Raw genomic sequence first — 16,974 nt, 5'->3', positions numbered from 1 at the left:
CAGCCTTTGAGACTCAACTTTGGTGAGAAAAACCCTGCATCCGGCCAGACAGCAAAAGGAAGGGAAGAATGGCTTGTGATAAAGAGCCTTTGGGGTTCCTAAACGAAGGATGAAGGGCTTCATTTTCCTAATGGGTCTGCCCTTTACCACTGGAACGCTGTTTAAATGTTTCAGCAAACAGCGAGGCTGATCAGGTATTTCCAGCCGACCGGTCCTAGGAGCATGGACGTATCCGTGTGGAAACTAATGCAAAACCCAGAAACAAACAGTGAAATTAATCCAGTTTTCATGATAATTGCAAGGCCATGTAGTGAAAAATGTACCGCGCTCGCTTCTTTCTATCTGGCATGCCTGTTTTTGTGAACTGCAACTCTAAGGTTTTGGCAGTCTGGGGCCGGGGTGTAGCTCGCCTGGCATGGTTATATGGCCCTAAATTCTACTCCCGGGCATATTATTTAAAAAGGCGTCTAAATCACGTGCATGCGGGCCGTAGAGACATCCGGAGACGAGGCCTGCCTCAGAACCAAACATCGACGTGTAAATCAGATGTAGGGGTGAGGGTTTCAGATACTTCCTTTGCCTCGAGCTCTGACGCGGCTGGAAAGGGCACAGGCCCGGGCCGCACGCAGGCTGGAGAGGCCCGGGGTGGGTGTGGGGGCCTCTGCGCTGCACGGGGTGGGTGGGGGCGGCTTCTTCCCACCAGGTGTAAATTCAGAACTAACGGAACCGAGGGACAACTGGAAACAAAAGTGTAGACCTGAAGACAGGAGCGGCAGAGGGGCAGACAGTAGGTGGGCGCCTTGGATCAGGGGACCCAGCGGGGCGGGAGGGCACGGCCGCCGCCTGCTGGAACCGAGCTTCTCTCGGCTTCTGGAAGCCCGGCCCGCGGGGGGTGGGGGCAGGCATGTGTGGAGTCCCCAGCCTGCCCTGCTGAGCGCCTTTGCAGGAACAAAACCAGAAAACAAGCAACAAACAAACGCGGAAATCTGAGTCTGTGCCGCCTAGGGAAACCCATGTTTTCCCAAGTCGCATCAGAAGCTCGGTGAGAGTCGGGTTGGGTCACCAACGCGTCCCCACGCGAGCGCTGAGAAAGGAGGAAGCCCGGGGTACTCGGTAGTGAGGGCCCGGGGCAATAGACCGGCCGAGGAGGGGCGTGGCCAGCGGGGCGGGGTGTGGCACTGGGAAGAAGGGCGGGGCAGGGGGCGGGGCGGGGCGGGGCAGGGGGCGGGGCGGGGCGGGGCGGATCACGTCGGGAAGATGGCGCTGTGTGTGCTGCGGAACGCCGTACGCGGAGCGGCGGCGCTGCCCAGGCTGTGAGTTCAGGTCCCCAGTCCCCGCCGCGCGGTGAAGGCGCGATCCCTTGGGCCTGCACGGGCACTCGAGCCCGCAGCCTCTGCGCCTTCCGCGCTTGACCTCTGCCAAGGTCGCTGCAGCTGCCGCGGCTGCTGCCTCCCAGCGGGAGGGCTTTGCATGGACCCGGTCAATGGGTACAAACGTTGCTGGGCCGACTGGCAGGGCAGTCGGCCGCCGGGACTTAACCGCGGCGGTAGACTTTCTAGGGACGCTCGCCTCCTGGGCGACAGCACACCCGGTTCCTAAGTGAAGCACAGCGGTTCCCAAATGTCTGATCTCTGTACCCACTTTCCCATCTAAAGATGACTGAGGGTCCCGAAGAGCTTTTGCCAAAGTTGGTTCTTGAAAAACACTGACTTCTCTTGTAGATGAACAGAGCATAAGGGTTTTATATAGTTTGAAATTTTCTTTGATTCAACAAGGGGAGTCTCTTTTCACGGGCTTTGGAGTAAATATTTGAAAGGAATTTCAGAACTTGGGAAGCAGAGGCAGGAGGACGCAGGTTCAAGGTTACGCTTGGCTACATAGCAACACGAGTTGGTAAAAGTTCAGTAGACTGTCACAGTCAGGGACCCCCGTGTGTCAGGGAATCCCATCTCTAGATCTGAGGACGTGACACTTGGACATCTCCTGGGGTTTCCCTTGCCACCGTTTGAAGAAGGAGTCCCGTTTATGGTGGTCAGAGAGCTCACATGACTGTCTCAAAGTCCCGTGGGGCGATGAAGCCAAGGATCGTGGGTCACCCCTGACCCACGGCAGGACCCACATGGTCTTAGCACCCTGGCTCAGGGGACTCACTCCTGGAGCTGGAGTGCCAGCTAAGGGAGTTGTTCCAGGCGGCACACAGGTTCCTTTTCTGGGGTGAGACAGGAGTACTGTGGTTTGTCACCACAGTAGGCTTGGGGCTTAGTGTGAAATGCTTTTGACTTACCTCCATGTCACATATTTGCATCTCTACCAAGGGTGCTGGGCTTTACTGAGCCAGTTGTGTCAAATCAGTGTGGGTCCCAGTGCACCCCCTAGAGTTAATGAAATACTATGTGCCAGGCCTGTTGGATTGAACTTAACTTTGGACCAGCGGGCCACTTCTGGTGGTTCCTTACTTTTAGAGTATCTGAAGCATTGCTGGGCAGGCCTCCAGACCCTCCTAGATTATCTTGTCATCCATGCTATTGACTGTGGCCATGCTGGATGTGCATAAATTACCCCTTTGAAGGAAGGGAATGTAACGCACTTGACAGAGCCAAGAAATATAGATGGAAATGTGACTACACACCACACATGCACGCCACACACGCATACACGCACACACCATACAAACACACTACACACATAGACACCCATCACACATACACCACACACACATCACAAACCACACACACATACACATACACCATGAATACACACTACACAATACACGTCATACATACCACACACACATTACACGTACACATACACATACCACACACACACATACACACATGCACAATCTATAAGAAACGTTATGTAGAAGCTAGACAGTGGTGACACATGTCTTTAATCACACAACTTGGGAGGCAAAGACAAGCAGATATCTGTGAGTTCAAGGCCAGTCTGGTCTACATAGTGAGTTCCAGGACAGCCAGGGCTACACAGAGAAACCCTGTCTTGAAAAAAAAAAAAAAAATCAAACCAAAACAATTGTTATGTAGAACTGTCTGTAACCATTTATAAAAGCACACATGAGTTCTTGAGATGTCTCCAGCTCTAATGCATCACTACAGGGACCAGTCTAACCACTTCCCGTGGCTTGTTTGTAAATGGCCACTTCTGTATTAAGAAACCTGGCTCCTGCTGTCCACCTGCATTGACTTAACCGTTCAATCCTAGCGAGCATTCGCTGTGTCATCACACTCACTGGGAAGAAGTCTGTCCACTGGAGGACCGTGCTCATTTTCCCTACAGCCTTAGCGAGCCCACTTATTTCTGGAATTATTAGGTCAGCACCTCTCTCTCTCTCTCTCTCTCTCTCTCTCTCTCTCTCTCTTTCTCTCTTCCTTCCTTTCGGCAGAGCTCTTTCCTGCATTTGCGTATAGTCGGGGGCCTTTTTCAGAGTCTGCATTCTTCCCAACAGATGATTTAGTTTTTACACTTACTTTATTGTGTGTATATGTTTATGTATGGAGGTCAGAGGACAACTTTCAGGAGTTGTCCTCTTCCTCCATAGGCTCCAGGGATGAAAGTCCGGTTGTCAAGCCCATGTAACATATATATCTCATTTGAAATGTCATAGAATTGAAACCATATGGTGTACGGTCTTTCTAGGTTGGATTCTTTTACGTAATAATATGCATGTACAATTCCTTTATGTCTGTCTTGGCTTAATAACTCGTTTCTTTTTACTGCCAAGTAATATTCCATTGTATAGCTATTGATTTTTACATTGTGCTGTTGAAGGACGTTTTGGTTGCTTCTGGTTTTTGTTGGTTGTGCATAAACCTTTACTATATATTTGTGTACAGGTTTTGTTGTTGTTGCTGTTTGCTTTTAAGGAAAAGCAGTAAAGTTTAATTAGTTAAACACAAGTTTGGGTGGGGTTAGGATCAGCATCACTTCTAGGAGCCAAGTACTGAACATCTGGGAGAAGTCACCAGATGCTCCGTGTACACATCCCATTGTGCCTTCAAGACACTGAGCACAGAGTCCTCTGCCCAGCACCAGGTCAACTTCCAGCCAGCATTGGTAGCTCAGAGATCCTCAGGGCATGGAGTTCCCATCCATACCTGCTCCACAGGCATCTCCAGATCAGAGCCACCTGAGGGGCATGCTGCACTGGAGCCCAGGAGAGGGGTTCACAGGGACGCAGGGTCTTTAGAAGGACCATCTGTGAGCTCACCATCAGAGGCATAAAGGGGGCAGGTGCACCCAGGAAGGGAGAGGTCTCAGGACCCAGAAGCAAATCATCTGAAGGTCAGGGCTGAGCCGAGCAGGAGGGACTGCCAGACTGGAAACCATCGCTGACTCCAGCTTTAGGACCAGTTTGTTGCTCTGTGTCGCCAATCTGGATTTGCAGAACCAGCTGTCTGTCCCCCAGTGTAATACCAGAGAATATTGCTCCCACTTCAGCCAAACTGGAGGATAAATGGGACAGGGACTCCTGGGGGAATTTGCTCACCTGCTAGAACCCGACAGTAATAGAGGCTCCGGGCCTGTCGTGTTATGGCCAGGAGCAAATCCCTGGCTTGCAACCCCAGAGTCTCTGGTTCTCACCATGACAGTAACCAGGACTTACACAGGTCGGACTGAGTGGGGAAGACGCAGGGGAAGAGCAGCCATAGTCTAGTGTGCAGGTTTATATATAGACATAATTGCCTAGGAATGTGACTGTTGAATTGTTTGAGAAGGTTGTGTTTAGCTATATAAGAAAATGCCGTGGTAGCCGCACTGTTTTATGAGTGTATGAGAGTCCTGTTGCTTTGCAAACCCAATGTTTGTCTTTGTTGGTTAAAGAGTGTTCGGCTCCTCTAATGGGTGTGTAGTTGTAGCATCTTGTTTCCAGTTTGATTGAACTTGAAATCTCCTCAAACGATGTTGTGATGGTTTGGATGATAGTGGACCCCATAAGCTCATATGTTTGAATGCGTGATTCCTAGTCCATGGATCAATTCCAGGAAGGTTAGGGGGTGTGGCCTATTTGGAGGAGGCATGTCAATGGGGTCAGGTTTTTGTGCAACCTTCCAAATGCCGATTTGCCATCTGTGAATATTCTTTGTAAATTGTCCCAACCACTTTGCCGATTTCTGAACTGGGTTGTATGTGATTCTGTGATATATAATAAGAAATGTGTATTTGGTTTCAGTCCCTGTTTCCTGGAACAGAGCCCTAAGCCACTGGACTCTCTAGAGTTACTTGAGTGTCTGGGGGCTTCAGGATGTGGACCTGCTCAGCAAACCCAGTATGATTGGAGACCTTGAACTTTAAACTGGGCCTGTGCTGGCAAGTGTTTTATGAACTCGACATAGCTAGATGTTTTTTGAGAAGAGGGAACCACAATTGTTTCTACAAGGTTGGCCTGTGGGCAAGCCTGTGGGTATTTCTTAACTAACAATTGATGTGTCTTGGGTAGTGTCACACTGGGCAGGTGGTCCTGAGTTGCATAAGAAAGCTGTCTGGGGGCTGGAGAGATGGCTCAGAGGTTAAGAGCACTGAATGCTCTTCCAGAGGTCCTGAGTTCAATTCCCAGCAACCATATGGTGGCTCCCAATCATCTATAATGAGACCTGGTGCCCTTTTCTGGCCTTCAGGTGTGCATGCAATAAATAAATATTAAAAAAAGAAAGGAAGAAAGCCAGGCGGTGGTGGTGCACTCGGGAGGCAGAGGCAGGTGGATCTTTGTGAGTTCGAGGCCAGCCTGGGCTACAGAGTGAGTACCAGGATAGGCTCCAAAGCTACACAGAGAAATCCTGTCTTGAAAAACAAAGCAAAACAAAGAAAAGAAGGAAGGAAGGAAGGAAGGATACTGTCTGGCTGGGTGGTGGCGCACACCTTTAATCCCGGCACTTGGGAGGCAGAGGCAGGCAGATCTCTGAGTCAACAGAGTGAGTTCCAGGGCAGCCTCCAAAGCTACACAAGAAATCCTGTCTCAAACAAACAAACGAACAAACACAAAAAGGAAAGCTATCTGAACAATCCAGGGGAGCAAGCCAGCAAGCCAGCAAGCGGCACACCTCCCCTCCATGGCCTCTGCCGCAATCCCTGCCTTGATTTCCCTCAGTGACGGTTGTAAGTGGAAATAACCCTTTCCTCCCCAAGTTGCTTTTGGTTATGGTATTTTATCACTGCAGTATAAAACATAACTGAAACACTAACTAAAGCCCAGGGGGAATGTGTCACCCCCAACCTCCGGGGGGCGAGGAGTTGGGAATGAAGATTGAGTTGATTCCAAGTAACCAATGAGGCAATCAATCATGTCTGTGCAAAAGATGCTTCCATCAAAATCCAAGAGGACAGGGTTTGGAGAGCATCCAGACTGCTGAACACATGCGGCTTTCTGGAGGGAGATGTACTTAAAGAGGGCATAGAAGCTCCTGCCCCTCCCCCACACCCTGCCCTGTGCCTCCTTCCATCTGGCTGTTCATCTGTATCCTTTGGAATGTCTCATGGTAGCCAGTTTCCAAGAGCTCTGTCGTAGCGAATGAATCAAATCTAAAGAGCAGAGCCTCAGGAACCCCTGATGTATGGCCCAACAGTCGAAATGCAAGACAAACCCCCACAGCTTTTGTTTGTGTCTGAAGTAGGGGAAGCCATGAGGGATTGAGCCCGAAATATGTGGGATCTGGTGCTCACCCACTCCGGCTGGAAAACATCAGTCGAGTTAAAGGACATCTAGGTGGGTCTGCAGGAGAGTGGATTTGTTGTGTGTCGGGATCCTCCCCCCCCCCACAAAGTTGAGTGAGCCTGGGTAGAAGGACGCCGTTGGGCCAGTCCTGTCCTACAGGCTGTCTGCTTGCTGTTGAGTTTACACGGTGTTGGTGTATCAGCTACAGGGCCTTCATCAGATTTGTGTTTTGGAAGTACTTTCTCCATACTGTGCTTTTTCTCAGCATTCTCTTAAGAGTGCATTTCAAAGAGAAAAACGTTCTAATTTTGATAAGTCCGGCTTATCCTGTGTGGATCATGAGAGGTCCCCCTCCCCTGTCCTTTGTTTTGGAAGCTGAACAGTATTATGTGTCACTTGTACTAGCCAGTTTGTTGAGGACCATCCTTGCTCCTTCATCCACCATCAGTTGGTGGCATCTGGTAAGTTCTTTCCTGGCTCTATCCCATTATTTGACTATGCTGTCGTTTAGCCGACACCATGCTCTCCTTAGACTGTCTTGAATGGTTCTTGTGATGGCTCTTCTGGGTCCTTCGTTTTTCTACAGGAACCAGAATTCTTTTGTTAATACCATGAATTAACCTGATTGGATTTGGTCAGTATTACACTGAGTCGGTACAGTAAGCTGGAGGAATTAACATCTTAAGAATCTTGATTCTTGGGGGCTGGAGAGATGGCTCGGAGGTTAAACGCCATCTGCTGGCTATTCTTCCAGAGGTCCTGAGTTCAGTTCCCAGCAACCACAGGTAGCTCACAAGCATTTATAATGAGATGTGGCGCCCTCTTCTGGCCTGCAGGCAGAACACTGTGTACGTAAAAAATAAAAGGCAAAACACTTATAAACATAAGGTAAAAATAAGTCACTTTAAAAGATGGGGACCTGTGCACACATGTGTGCATATACGGTTTTCCGGTTTAGCCATTCTGAATGTAGAGTTTATAGTTATGTTGCTAATGTGCAGTCAGCCCTGCTTTTTCACACCTTTTCTGTGTCCCTGCTGAGTGACGACTGCCTGGTTTTGTCCAATCTGGATGCATTTGTGCAGTGCCTGCCCCTTTGTTTGTGACTTCCTTTACTTAGCGTGACACTTGGAAGCCTTACCCTTGCTGCAGAATGCATCAGAACTTTTTTTCCATAGGTGGTCATGTGCTGGTAAATGTGTTACCATTTACATCTTCATGGATCCAATCCACTTTTGACTCATAAGACTTCATTCAAGGAGATACAGAAATGTTACTATGTTACTTGTTGTTCACAACTTCAGAAGCGGTGGGATCCCGGGAGAGTGGGGCTGATGGGTGAGGCTGACTGGAGTCTCAGCAGACAGCCAGCTTTATTCAGAGCATCAGACAATTTTATACTTTTAGCGTAGTCACACATGTTTTTCCATGTAAAAAAAACAATAACTGGTTATAACTGGTAATCTTAAGTAAACTCACTCCTATCCTATCTGCTCACATCCCAGGAACAATTCTGTGTTTTGAAGACACTGAGGACAGGACTCTTGTTTTGGAGTTTTCTCACAAGCATTCAGAAACCTCACACAACCATGTTCCAATGACTCCTATGTATCTGTCCGTATGCCATCGTGTTAAGTGTGGGCGTGTGTTACAAACTCAGTAACACATTGCTGTAATATTTGTAAGTTTATGCATTTTATTTTAATTATTTATTTAGTTTTTGAGACAGGGTCTTAGTGTGTAACTCTGGCTGGCCTGGAAGTCACTAAGTAGCCCAGTCTGACCCTGAATTCACAGAGACTAGCCTGCTTCTGCCTCCCAAGATCTGTGCACTACCACACCAGACCAGGAACATGGGTTTAGAAGATGCAGAGAGAAAACTAGTATGCTGGGCTCCTTGGGGAGGGGCTTTTGTTTTGCCTGATGGATTTTACTAAGGGGAAAAGAGTTGCTAATTATAAAACAAAACCCTTTTGCTGACACTAAAAGCAGCTGTGATGTGTTAGGCATAGCTAGCTTGTTTTTGTTTTTTTTTTTTTTAAACTTTCTTTTTGTTCTCAACAGGTTAAGTTTAGAATTTTATTAGGTAATAAAGATATTATGGAGGAAATGGTATTTGTGTTTTCATATAGGTCACTTGGGTATGAGTATAAATCCACTGCCATTCAAACAACTTTGATTTATTTCGTGTTGTTTCTATAGCTTGTTGCTGTGGTTTGAATGTGTCCCTCAAAATTGTGTGTTGGGGATGAGCTCCCCAAAGCAAGTGTGTTAAGAGTAGGACCGTTAGGAGGAAATTAAGACATGATGGTTCTGCCCCATGAATGGATTGTTGCTGCTATATTATGGGACTATACTCATGACTGAGAGTTATAAAAGAAGGTGGGGGGGGGGTGGACTGGGGATGTAGCTCAGTTGGAAGAGTGCTTGCCTCACACATATGAAGCCCTGGACACAATCCCCAACACTCTGCATGCTGCAGGGACTGGCTGGTGTCTTCAAGCGCTTCAGATATTCATTTACAGAACTTTCTGATACTGGAGATTTTAAATGACAACAGTTGTTTTCCACTTAATTATCCTACTACCCCCACCCCCATCCAGAGCCTCATTTAATTTATCCACTTTCTAAAAGTTGCAATTCTTTTGTTTGTTTTTGTTTTTGAGGCAAGGTCTCACAGTGTAGCTCTGGCTGGCCTGTAGACCAGGCTGGCCTCAAACTCACAGAGATCCCGTACTAACCACGTGCTGAGATTAAAGTTGTACACCAACCACACCTGGCAAATTACAATTCTTATTTATTTGCATGTATCTGTGTGAGTGCATGTGTATGGGTGCTGATGGCAGAGTTCAGATGTAGAGGTCAGAGGTCAACCCTTTGGAGTTGGTCCTCTCTTCCCAACATGTACGGTCTAGGCATTGGACTCAGGCCATCAGGCTCAGAGGCAAGCGTGTTTGTGTACCGAGCATTGTGACGGGTTTTCAAAATTTTAGTGTGTGTGTGTGTGTGTGTGTGTGTGTGTGATATGGTGTGTGTGTATGTGTCTATATGTATCTGTGTGTGTCTGTGTACATATATGTCTATGTCTGTGTGTTGTGTGTATTTATATGTGTGTGGTAGTATGTATATGTGTTTGTGGTGCGTCTGTATGTGTGTCTTTGAGTGTGTGTGTGTGTGGTACCTGAACACCTACACTGAAGCACTTGTGTGGAGATTAGAGGATACTTTGCAGGAAGTTGGCTCTGTCTCTCATGTGGGTGGGTGGGGCTTTGGGCTCAGGTCCTCAGGCTTGGCAGTAAATCCCGTTACCTGCCCAGCCAAGTTACAGCTCAAGTCACAGTTTAGTTGGAGAGTGCATTTTCTACTTAACTCACAGTTCTATTCAAGGCACCAAGCATCTGCACTCCCATCGTGGGGAAGCAGGAGGGTCAGGAGTTCGAGATCAACCTAGCTACAGGGTGAGCTTGAGGCAAGCTTGGGCCGCGTGAGGTGCTATCCCAGAAAATAAACAAGACAAAACGGTTCTATATTTCTAAAAATGGCCCTTTCTCCCTTTAATACGGGCTCCTCTGTAGAACTTTGAAATGTTTTAAAATGTATGTGGGTCATTAAAACGTTGCCACAGACACGCTTTTGTTGCTTTGGTTAGAAAGAACGGAGGCTTGTGTAAAGGCGTGTAAACGTCTCTCGTCTTATCTAAGCTCACACTGGCCTTCGTGAGAAGGCTGACTTGGGTCCAAATTAAAAGTTTAACATTAAAAAAAAAAAAAAAAAAAAAAAAAAAAGGTTCCCAGCCCCCATGCCAAGTGTAGCTCATCCCTGCGACACTGGAGGGCGCTCTAGCAACGGGAGATGTAGGGATCTCTGCAGTGCTGGGCCGCGCCCTCGCAAACCCGCTGCTTTTTTCTTAAAGATAGGGAAGGGCTTTTCTGTTCGTTCTCTAAGACAAATGAAAGGCACGCGGAGGGGAGGGGAATAAGTCTACACTGCCCTGTGAATGGTCCGCTCACATCTTAAGCCTTAAGAGACTGAAGTCGCTCTGCACTCCCCTTGACCTTGGCTCTCCCTGCGCCGGGCTGCCCCGCTGTGCCAGCCTGGGCCATTTCTCTCCTTCAGCCCCGCAGCCCTGCATCCCCAGCAGCTGCCTGTGTACCTTCTCCCTACCCTGCCTCCCCCAGAGACAGGTGTTCATTTCTGGATTGTCCGTTTGACCTTCCAGGCCACAAACATTCACAACATTAGGGATGTGCCTTGCTTATTCTGTTGCGTTTAAAGCCCCCGAAACTACAAAACCCGACGTTCTTCTATTGTTGTGGAAGGAATGGCTGAGTTGGAATGGGCGGGTTTGATCTCCCGCGCTGTGGAAACCCAGCATGGTGTTGCATCTCAGTGGAGGAAACAGAAGTTCTCATGCTTAGCTAAATAGTGAATTTGAAGCTAGCCTGGGCTACCTGAGACCCTGGGGAGACAGGAGGAGATACTGATAGAAGAAAAAGAAGGAAGGAATTACTGCCCTTCAGTAAAAGAGCCTTGGAGAATTCAGAAATTTAGAAATTCACAATGGTCCTTTGAGCCCTGTCTTATTTTGGTCCAGCTGAACTCAATTTGGGCAGAGTTTGAAAATAATAATAATAATAATAATAATAATAATAATAATAATAATATCAGGGTGTGGTGGCACACGGCCTTAATCCCAGTACTTGGGAGGCTGAGGAAACTCTCTGAGTTCAAGGCCAGCCTGGTCTCCAGAGTGAGTTCCAGAACAACCAAGGATATACAGAGACATCCTGTCTCAAAACAACAGACAAACAAACGTAATAAGATAATAAAAATGCTAGGTACAGCTCAAACCTATGTAGCCCCAGCATCTCACGGGGGAGATGGGGGTGAGGGCAGGAGAAGGCAGCGTCCACAGGGCGGCAATGGGTACAAGGGAAGAATGGGCCCCACCCTCCATGGACAGGCCGCGGCATACTCGCATCCACAGGACCAAATAAATAAGTCTTAAAAGTGTAGTGCGCGTGGAGGTGGGGGCTGGGTATAGGGGGAGTGGGGGAGGGGTGGAGGGTGGATATTATAAAAATACATTGATTGAAATTTTCAAAGAATTAATTAAAATTATACACGCGGAAAGGAACGGAGGAGGGAGGGGGAGAGTGATTGAGGAAAGACGTCTGGTACTGACCTCGGTCTGCACACACATGTGCACACACACACACACACATGTGCACACACACACACGAATGTGCACACATTCATCTACACATACCACACACAAAATGAAAAAGTAGGGGGAGGAAGGGAAGAAGAAAAGAGACATGGGTTTCCCAAGTTTCATGCTGATCTTCAAGGTTTGGACTTGGGAAAATAGATATGGTTGTCTTACAAGTAGTTATTATTATTATTATTATTATTATTATTTGGAAACAGGGTCTCATTATGTAACCCTGGCCATCCTGGAATTATGTAGACCTCGCTGGTTTTATTTTTTTATTTTATTTATTTTAAACATTTATTTATTATGTATACAGTATTCTGCCTGCATGTATTCCTGCACACCAGCAGAAGACACCAGATCTCATTACAGATGATTGTGAGCCACCACGTGGTTGCTGGGAATTGAACTCAGAACCTCTGGAAGAGCATCCAGTGCTCTTAACCTCTGAGCCATCTCTAGAGCGCCAAGATTTTACTTTTTTTGAGGTTCATTTATTTGTTGGGTATTGTAGTGCATGCCTTTAATCCCAGCACTTGGGAGGCAGAGGCAGGCAGATCTCTGTGAGTTCAAGACCCAGCCTGGGCTACAAGAGCGAGTTCCAGGACAGGTTCCAAATACAGAGAATCCCTGTCTTGAAAAACCAAAATAATAATAATAATAATAATAATAATAATAATTTTATGTGTATGAGTCCTGGTGTATGTCTGTATACCCTGGGCATGCAGTGCCCATGGAGGCCAGAAGAGAGTGCCAGATACCCCTGGAACAGGAGTTACAGACAGTTGTGCGTGGCCAAAAATGGGCTAGGAATGGACTCTGGGTCCTCTGCAAGTGTTGTTGACCACCGAAGCCATCTCTGAGTCCCTAGATACTTGATTTTCTTTTTTTCTCTTCCTACTCCCTTTGTCCTCTGTCCTGTCTGCCTTCCTTGCTCTCCTGGTGCCCCCAAGCTGGCCCACAGTGCCGTCATAGACCATACCTGTTCTGGGTCCCGCAGTCAACAACCCACCAAGTTGTTGACCGCAGAGTGCTGGTGTTGGAGATGTAGACACTCCCCACCACCCTCACCCCCGCCGTGTGTGAGGGTCTTATAGGCAAAGCTGCAGCCAGTCAAGAGATCTTTCACAGAGAGAGCTCCGTGGTAACCCCTGGCCCACATCATCCTCGGGCTAGAGGTTTAGGGTGTGAGTTTGGATCACCAGGGTCTACCCAGGCGAGGCAAGAACATCAGGGTCTCCTGAGTGTTCTGGTGACAGAAGTGCTATTACTGCGGACGTGTAGAAGCTTTCCCCTCTTTATATGTGCACCCTTTAAAAATTCTCCTTCTCAGCTGGGCGTTGGTGGCGCACGCCTTTAATCCCAGCACTCGGGAGGCAGAGGCAGGCGGATCTCCGTGAGTTTGAGGCCAGCCTGGTCTACAGAGTGAGTCCCAGGACAGCCAGGACTACATAGAGAGACCCTGTCTCAGTGTTTAAAAGTACTGGCTGTTCTTCCAGAGGACTTGGGTTCGATTCCCAGCGCCTATACGGTGGTTCACAACCATCTGTAACTTCAGTTCCAGAAAAACTGATGCCCTCTACTGGCCTCTGTGGGCACGAGGTACCTGGCATGCCTGTGGTACCCAGACATACATGCAGGCAAAACACCCATATGGTAAAATAAATAAATAAGCGGATAAACCGTGATTAAAAATCAACAAAGTGTTGATACACAAAAGGAAACCAGACACCGGCATAAAAGCTGCACCCATGGGGGAAGTCCCTCACCTCCCACCCCCCACCGCTTCCCTTGGCAGCCCACTTCACTCTCCTCTGCGAACACCGGAGACTCAGGGTTCAGCCCTTCCTACCTGGGTCTGGTACGGGGTCTGGCACGGGAAGGGCGCCACCGACGGAGGAAAGAGATCTTGAATGCACACCTCACTGCATGGCCGCAGCAAGTCGAATTTGCTTCTAATTATTGGTTGGATGTGAGAAGGTCTGCGTATGAGTGTGGGTGTCTGTATGTTTTCCTAGATTATAGATTTGTCTAAACATTCCTGGTAATTTAAGATGTCAAATCTGAAGTTTCTTTCTTGGCTTGAGTTCTTGAACACAGGCCAGGGCTGTTTTCAGATTTCACAGCATTCTTCCTTTTGTCAAAGAGTTTCCCAAAGAATAAAGGAGAGGTCTGTACAGACTACACTGTTGGTCTACACAGTCCAGCCAGGAGGTCTTTCAGAAGCGTCTCATGTAGCACACCCAAGTACCGAGGTGTCCCCGAGGTCAAGCTGGCCAATCTGACTCTGCGGCCTAAGGCACCTCCTTGCCACTGTCTCCAGCCTTCCTGTTCCAGAATTTCTAGGGAGCAGATCTTCTGCTCTTCAAGGCAGGGCCCACTCAGTGTCTAGAAGGTTGCAGTAACAATGGCTGTGGATGAGCTGGCTGCTCCTCAGCGGCAGAGTGAGCTCTGCCCCAGCACTCCACAAAACCCGAGCAGAGATGGGGGAGCAGGGTCCGCTTTCATTGTGAGATTGCCATTTTTACACATGTGCGTTCGCACACATGCACATGTATGCAGGTGTCACGCTTTCAGGTGTCATCCTCAGAAATGCCCACTCACTTCCTTTGAGACAGTCTCTCAGTGGACGGGAGCTCACCAATCAGGCTAAAGCCTGCTGGCCTGCAAGCCCCAGGGACCTGCCTCCTGTCTGCGAGTGTATGCCACTGCAGGTAGCACGTGGGCACTGGGGACTGAACTAGGTCCTCCTGCTTACAGACTGGCCCCTGGCCCCTGGAACTGTCTCCTCGTCAGTTTGCCTTCTTGATTTCTGGGAAGGGCACAGTGGGGGCCGTGTCCACTCCTGATGCCCTTGTCCACCCCTAGTTTTGAATCCCAGCTGTGGCTTCTTCTGAGGAGCCCCCTCATAGGCCCACGCTGTGTGTGTGGTGTTATTTGGGCAGTAAGCTCATTGAGGACAGGACATCGTATTGACACAGCTGTCCCCTCTCAGGACTGGGGTGGAGCTGCTGTGGACCAGCCTGGCCTGAGCCTGGCCTGGTGGCTGCAGCCTCCCTCACACACAGCCAACCAACCGGGGTACCAAGCAGGGATTTACAGCTTTCAGGCTGCACAGACACCTAAGGTGTGAAAAAATGGGGATCTCAGGCACCAGCCCGCGGAATGCTTTGGGAGATGGAAAGTACTGTTGACCCAGGTGCGTGCTATTAATGGGCATCCTGTCTGGGGAGGAATTAGTGAAAATGTTAATATTTCTAGGATTATTGTTAATGAGGGATAAGGAATGTATCTTTCCGTCCTCGCAACCATATGGCTTCTTGCTTGATGTGGTTTTTCTCCCTAAAGCAATTTTTAAACCTGTTATTTTTCTACGGACAACACTGTTTTCTCGCAGAATCTGTTTCAGAGTTTATTGTGCAGGAAAATGAGACCGGTGTTTACTTCCTAGGACAGCTCGTCACCAAACAACTCCAGAACACACCAACAGGAAGAACTGTTTTCAGACCGCTTCTCAGTAGTATTTGGTCACCCATTTATACGTACTTCTAACAGGGAGGAGGATTGTGCCCCAGGCTCTGGTTACTCGTAAGCAACTATTCAGGTGAAAAACAGTGTCTTCTCTACCAGACACCAGAAGGCTATGTATTTGGTACACGGTCTCATGTAAGATATTTCCACTCTTTGTTTGCTGCTCTCTGACAGGTGTGGGGAGGGGCGCGCGTGTGTGCGCGTGTGCATGAGTGTGTGTGTGTGTGCATGTGTGAATGGGGACATTTGTGGGAATGTGTGTGTGTGTGTGAGAGAGAGAATGAGGGCGTGCGTGGGCGTAGCAAAATGCCCTGGCAATAGTAACTTACAGAAGAAATGGCTTGTTCTGACTGACACTTTGAAATCGCAGTTCATCATGACGAAGCCAGCAGCAAAATTTTTTAAAATTAGTTTTTTTTATTATTTTATTTATTTTTTTTATTTTACATATCTATCCCAGCTCCCTCTCCCTCCCTCCCTTCCTTCCTTCCTTTAAAATTAATTTTTATTTAAATTAAAAACAATGTTACTTTATATACCAATCTCAGTTACCTGTCCCCCCTGTCCTCCCATTCCCCCCCACCAACCCCCCCATCTACTCCTCAGGGAGGATGAGGCTTCCGTGGGGGATCATCAAAGTCTGTCACATCATTTGGAGCAGGGCCTAGGCCTCCCTCATGTGTCTAGGCTGAGAGAGTATCCCTCCATAGGGAATGGGCTCCCAAAGACCATTCATGCACTAGGGATAAATACTGGTTCCACTGCCAGAGGCCCCACAGACTGCCCAAACCCCCCCCCCCAACTGACACCAACATTCAGGGAATCTGGGTCTGTCCTATGCTGGTTTCCCAGCTATCAGTCTGGGGTCCATGAACTCCTCATTGCTCAGGTCAGCTGTCTCTATGGGTTTCTCCAGCCTGGTCTTGACCCCTTTGCTCATCACTCCTCCCTCTCTGCAACTGGATTCCAGGAGTTTGGCCCAGTGTTTAGCTGGGGGTGTCTGCTTCTGCTTCCATCGGCTACTGGATGAAGGCTCTAGGATGGCATATAGGGTAGTCATCAATCTCATTATGGGAGAAAGGCATTTAAGGTAGCCTCTCCACTATTGCTTAGCGTCTTAGTTGGGGTCATACTTGTGGATTCCTGGGAATTTCCCTAGTGCCAGTTTTCTCGTTAAGTCCATAATGGCTCCCTCCATCCAGGTGTCTCTTTCCTTGCTCTCCTCTGTTCTTCCCCGATCCCTCATGTTCTCCTCCTCCCTCCCCTCCTGTTTCTCTTACTCCCTTTCCCTTTCTCCATGCTCACACTTTACTCAGGAGATCTTGTCCCTTTACCCCTAGGGGGTGGGGGTACGCGTATGTCTCTTCAAGTGTCCTCTTTGTTTCCTAGCTTCTCTGAGGTTGTGGATTGTAGGCTGGTGATCCTTTGCTCTATGTCTAAAATCCACTTATGAGAGAGTACATACCATGCTTTTCTTTCTGGGTCTGGATTACTTCCCTCAGGATGGTTTCTTCTAGTTCCATCCATTTGCCTGTGAATTTCAAGATGTCATGTCTTT

At 48.3% G+C, this 16,974-nt stretch overlaps 1 protein-coding gene across 1 annotated transcript in view; it reads left to right on the top strand.

The window, feature by feature from the left end:
* The first annotated feature begins 1,233 nt into the window (after positions 1-1,233).
* Clybl (citramalyl-CoA lyase) overlaps positions 1,234-16,974 on the top strand; it is a 197,973-nt gene continuing 182,232 nt past the window's right edge. The window contains exon 1 of the mRNA XM_051195198.1: positions 1,234-1,313. Within this exon, the coding sequence (XP_051051155.1) occupies positions 1,258-1,313 (56 nt within the window). The 5' untranslated portion in view covers positions 1,234-1,257. The remainder of the gene's footprint in view (positions 1,314-16,974) is intronic.

This window comes from Phodopus roborovskii, unplaced genomic scaffold (genome assembly GCF_943737965.1).
Source record: "Phodopus roborovskii unplaced genomic scaffold, PHOROB, whole genome shotgun sequence".
Lineage (NCBI taxonomy): Eukaryota > Metazoa > Chordata > Mammalia > Rodentia > Cricetidae > Phodopus > Phodopus roborovskii.
The sequence above is the reverse complement of the archived record's forward strand: the minus strand, read 5'-3'. Positions and strand labels throughout refer to the sequence as shown.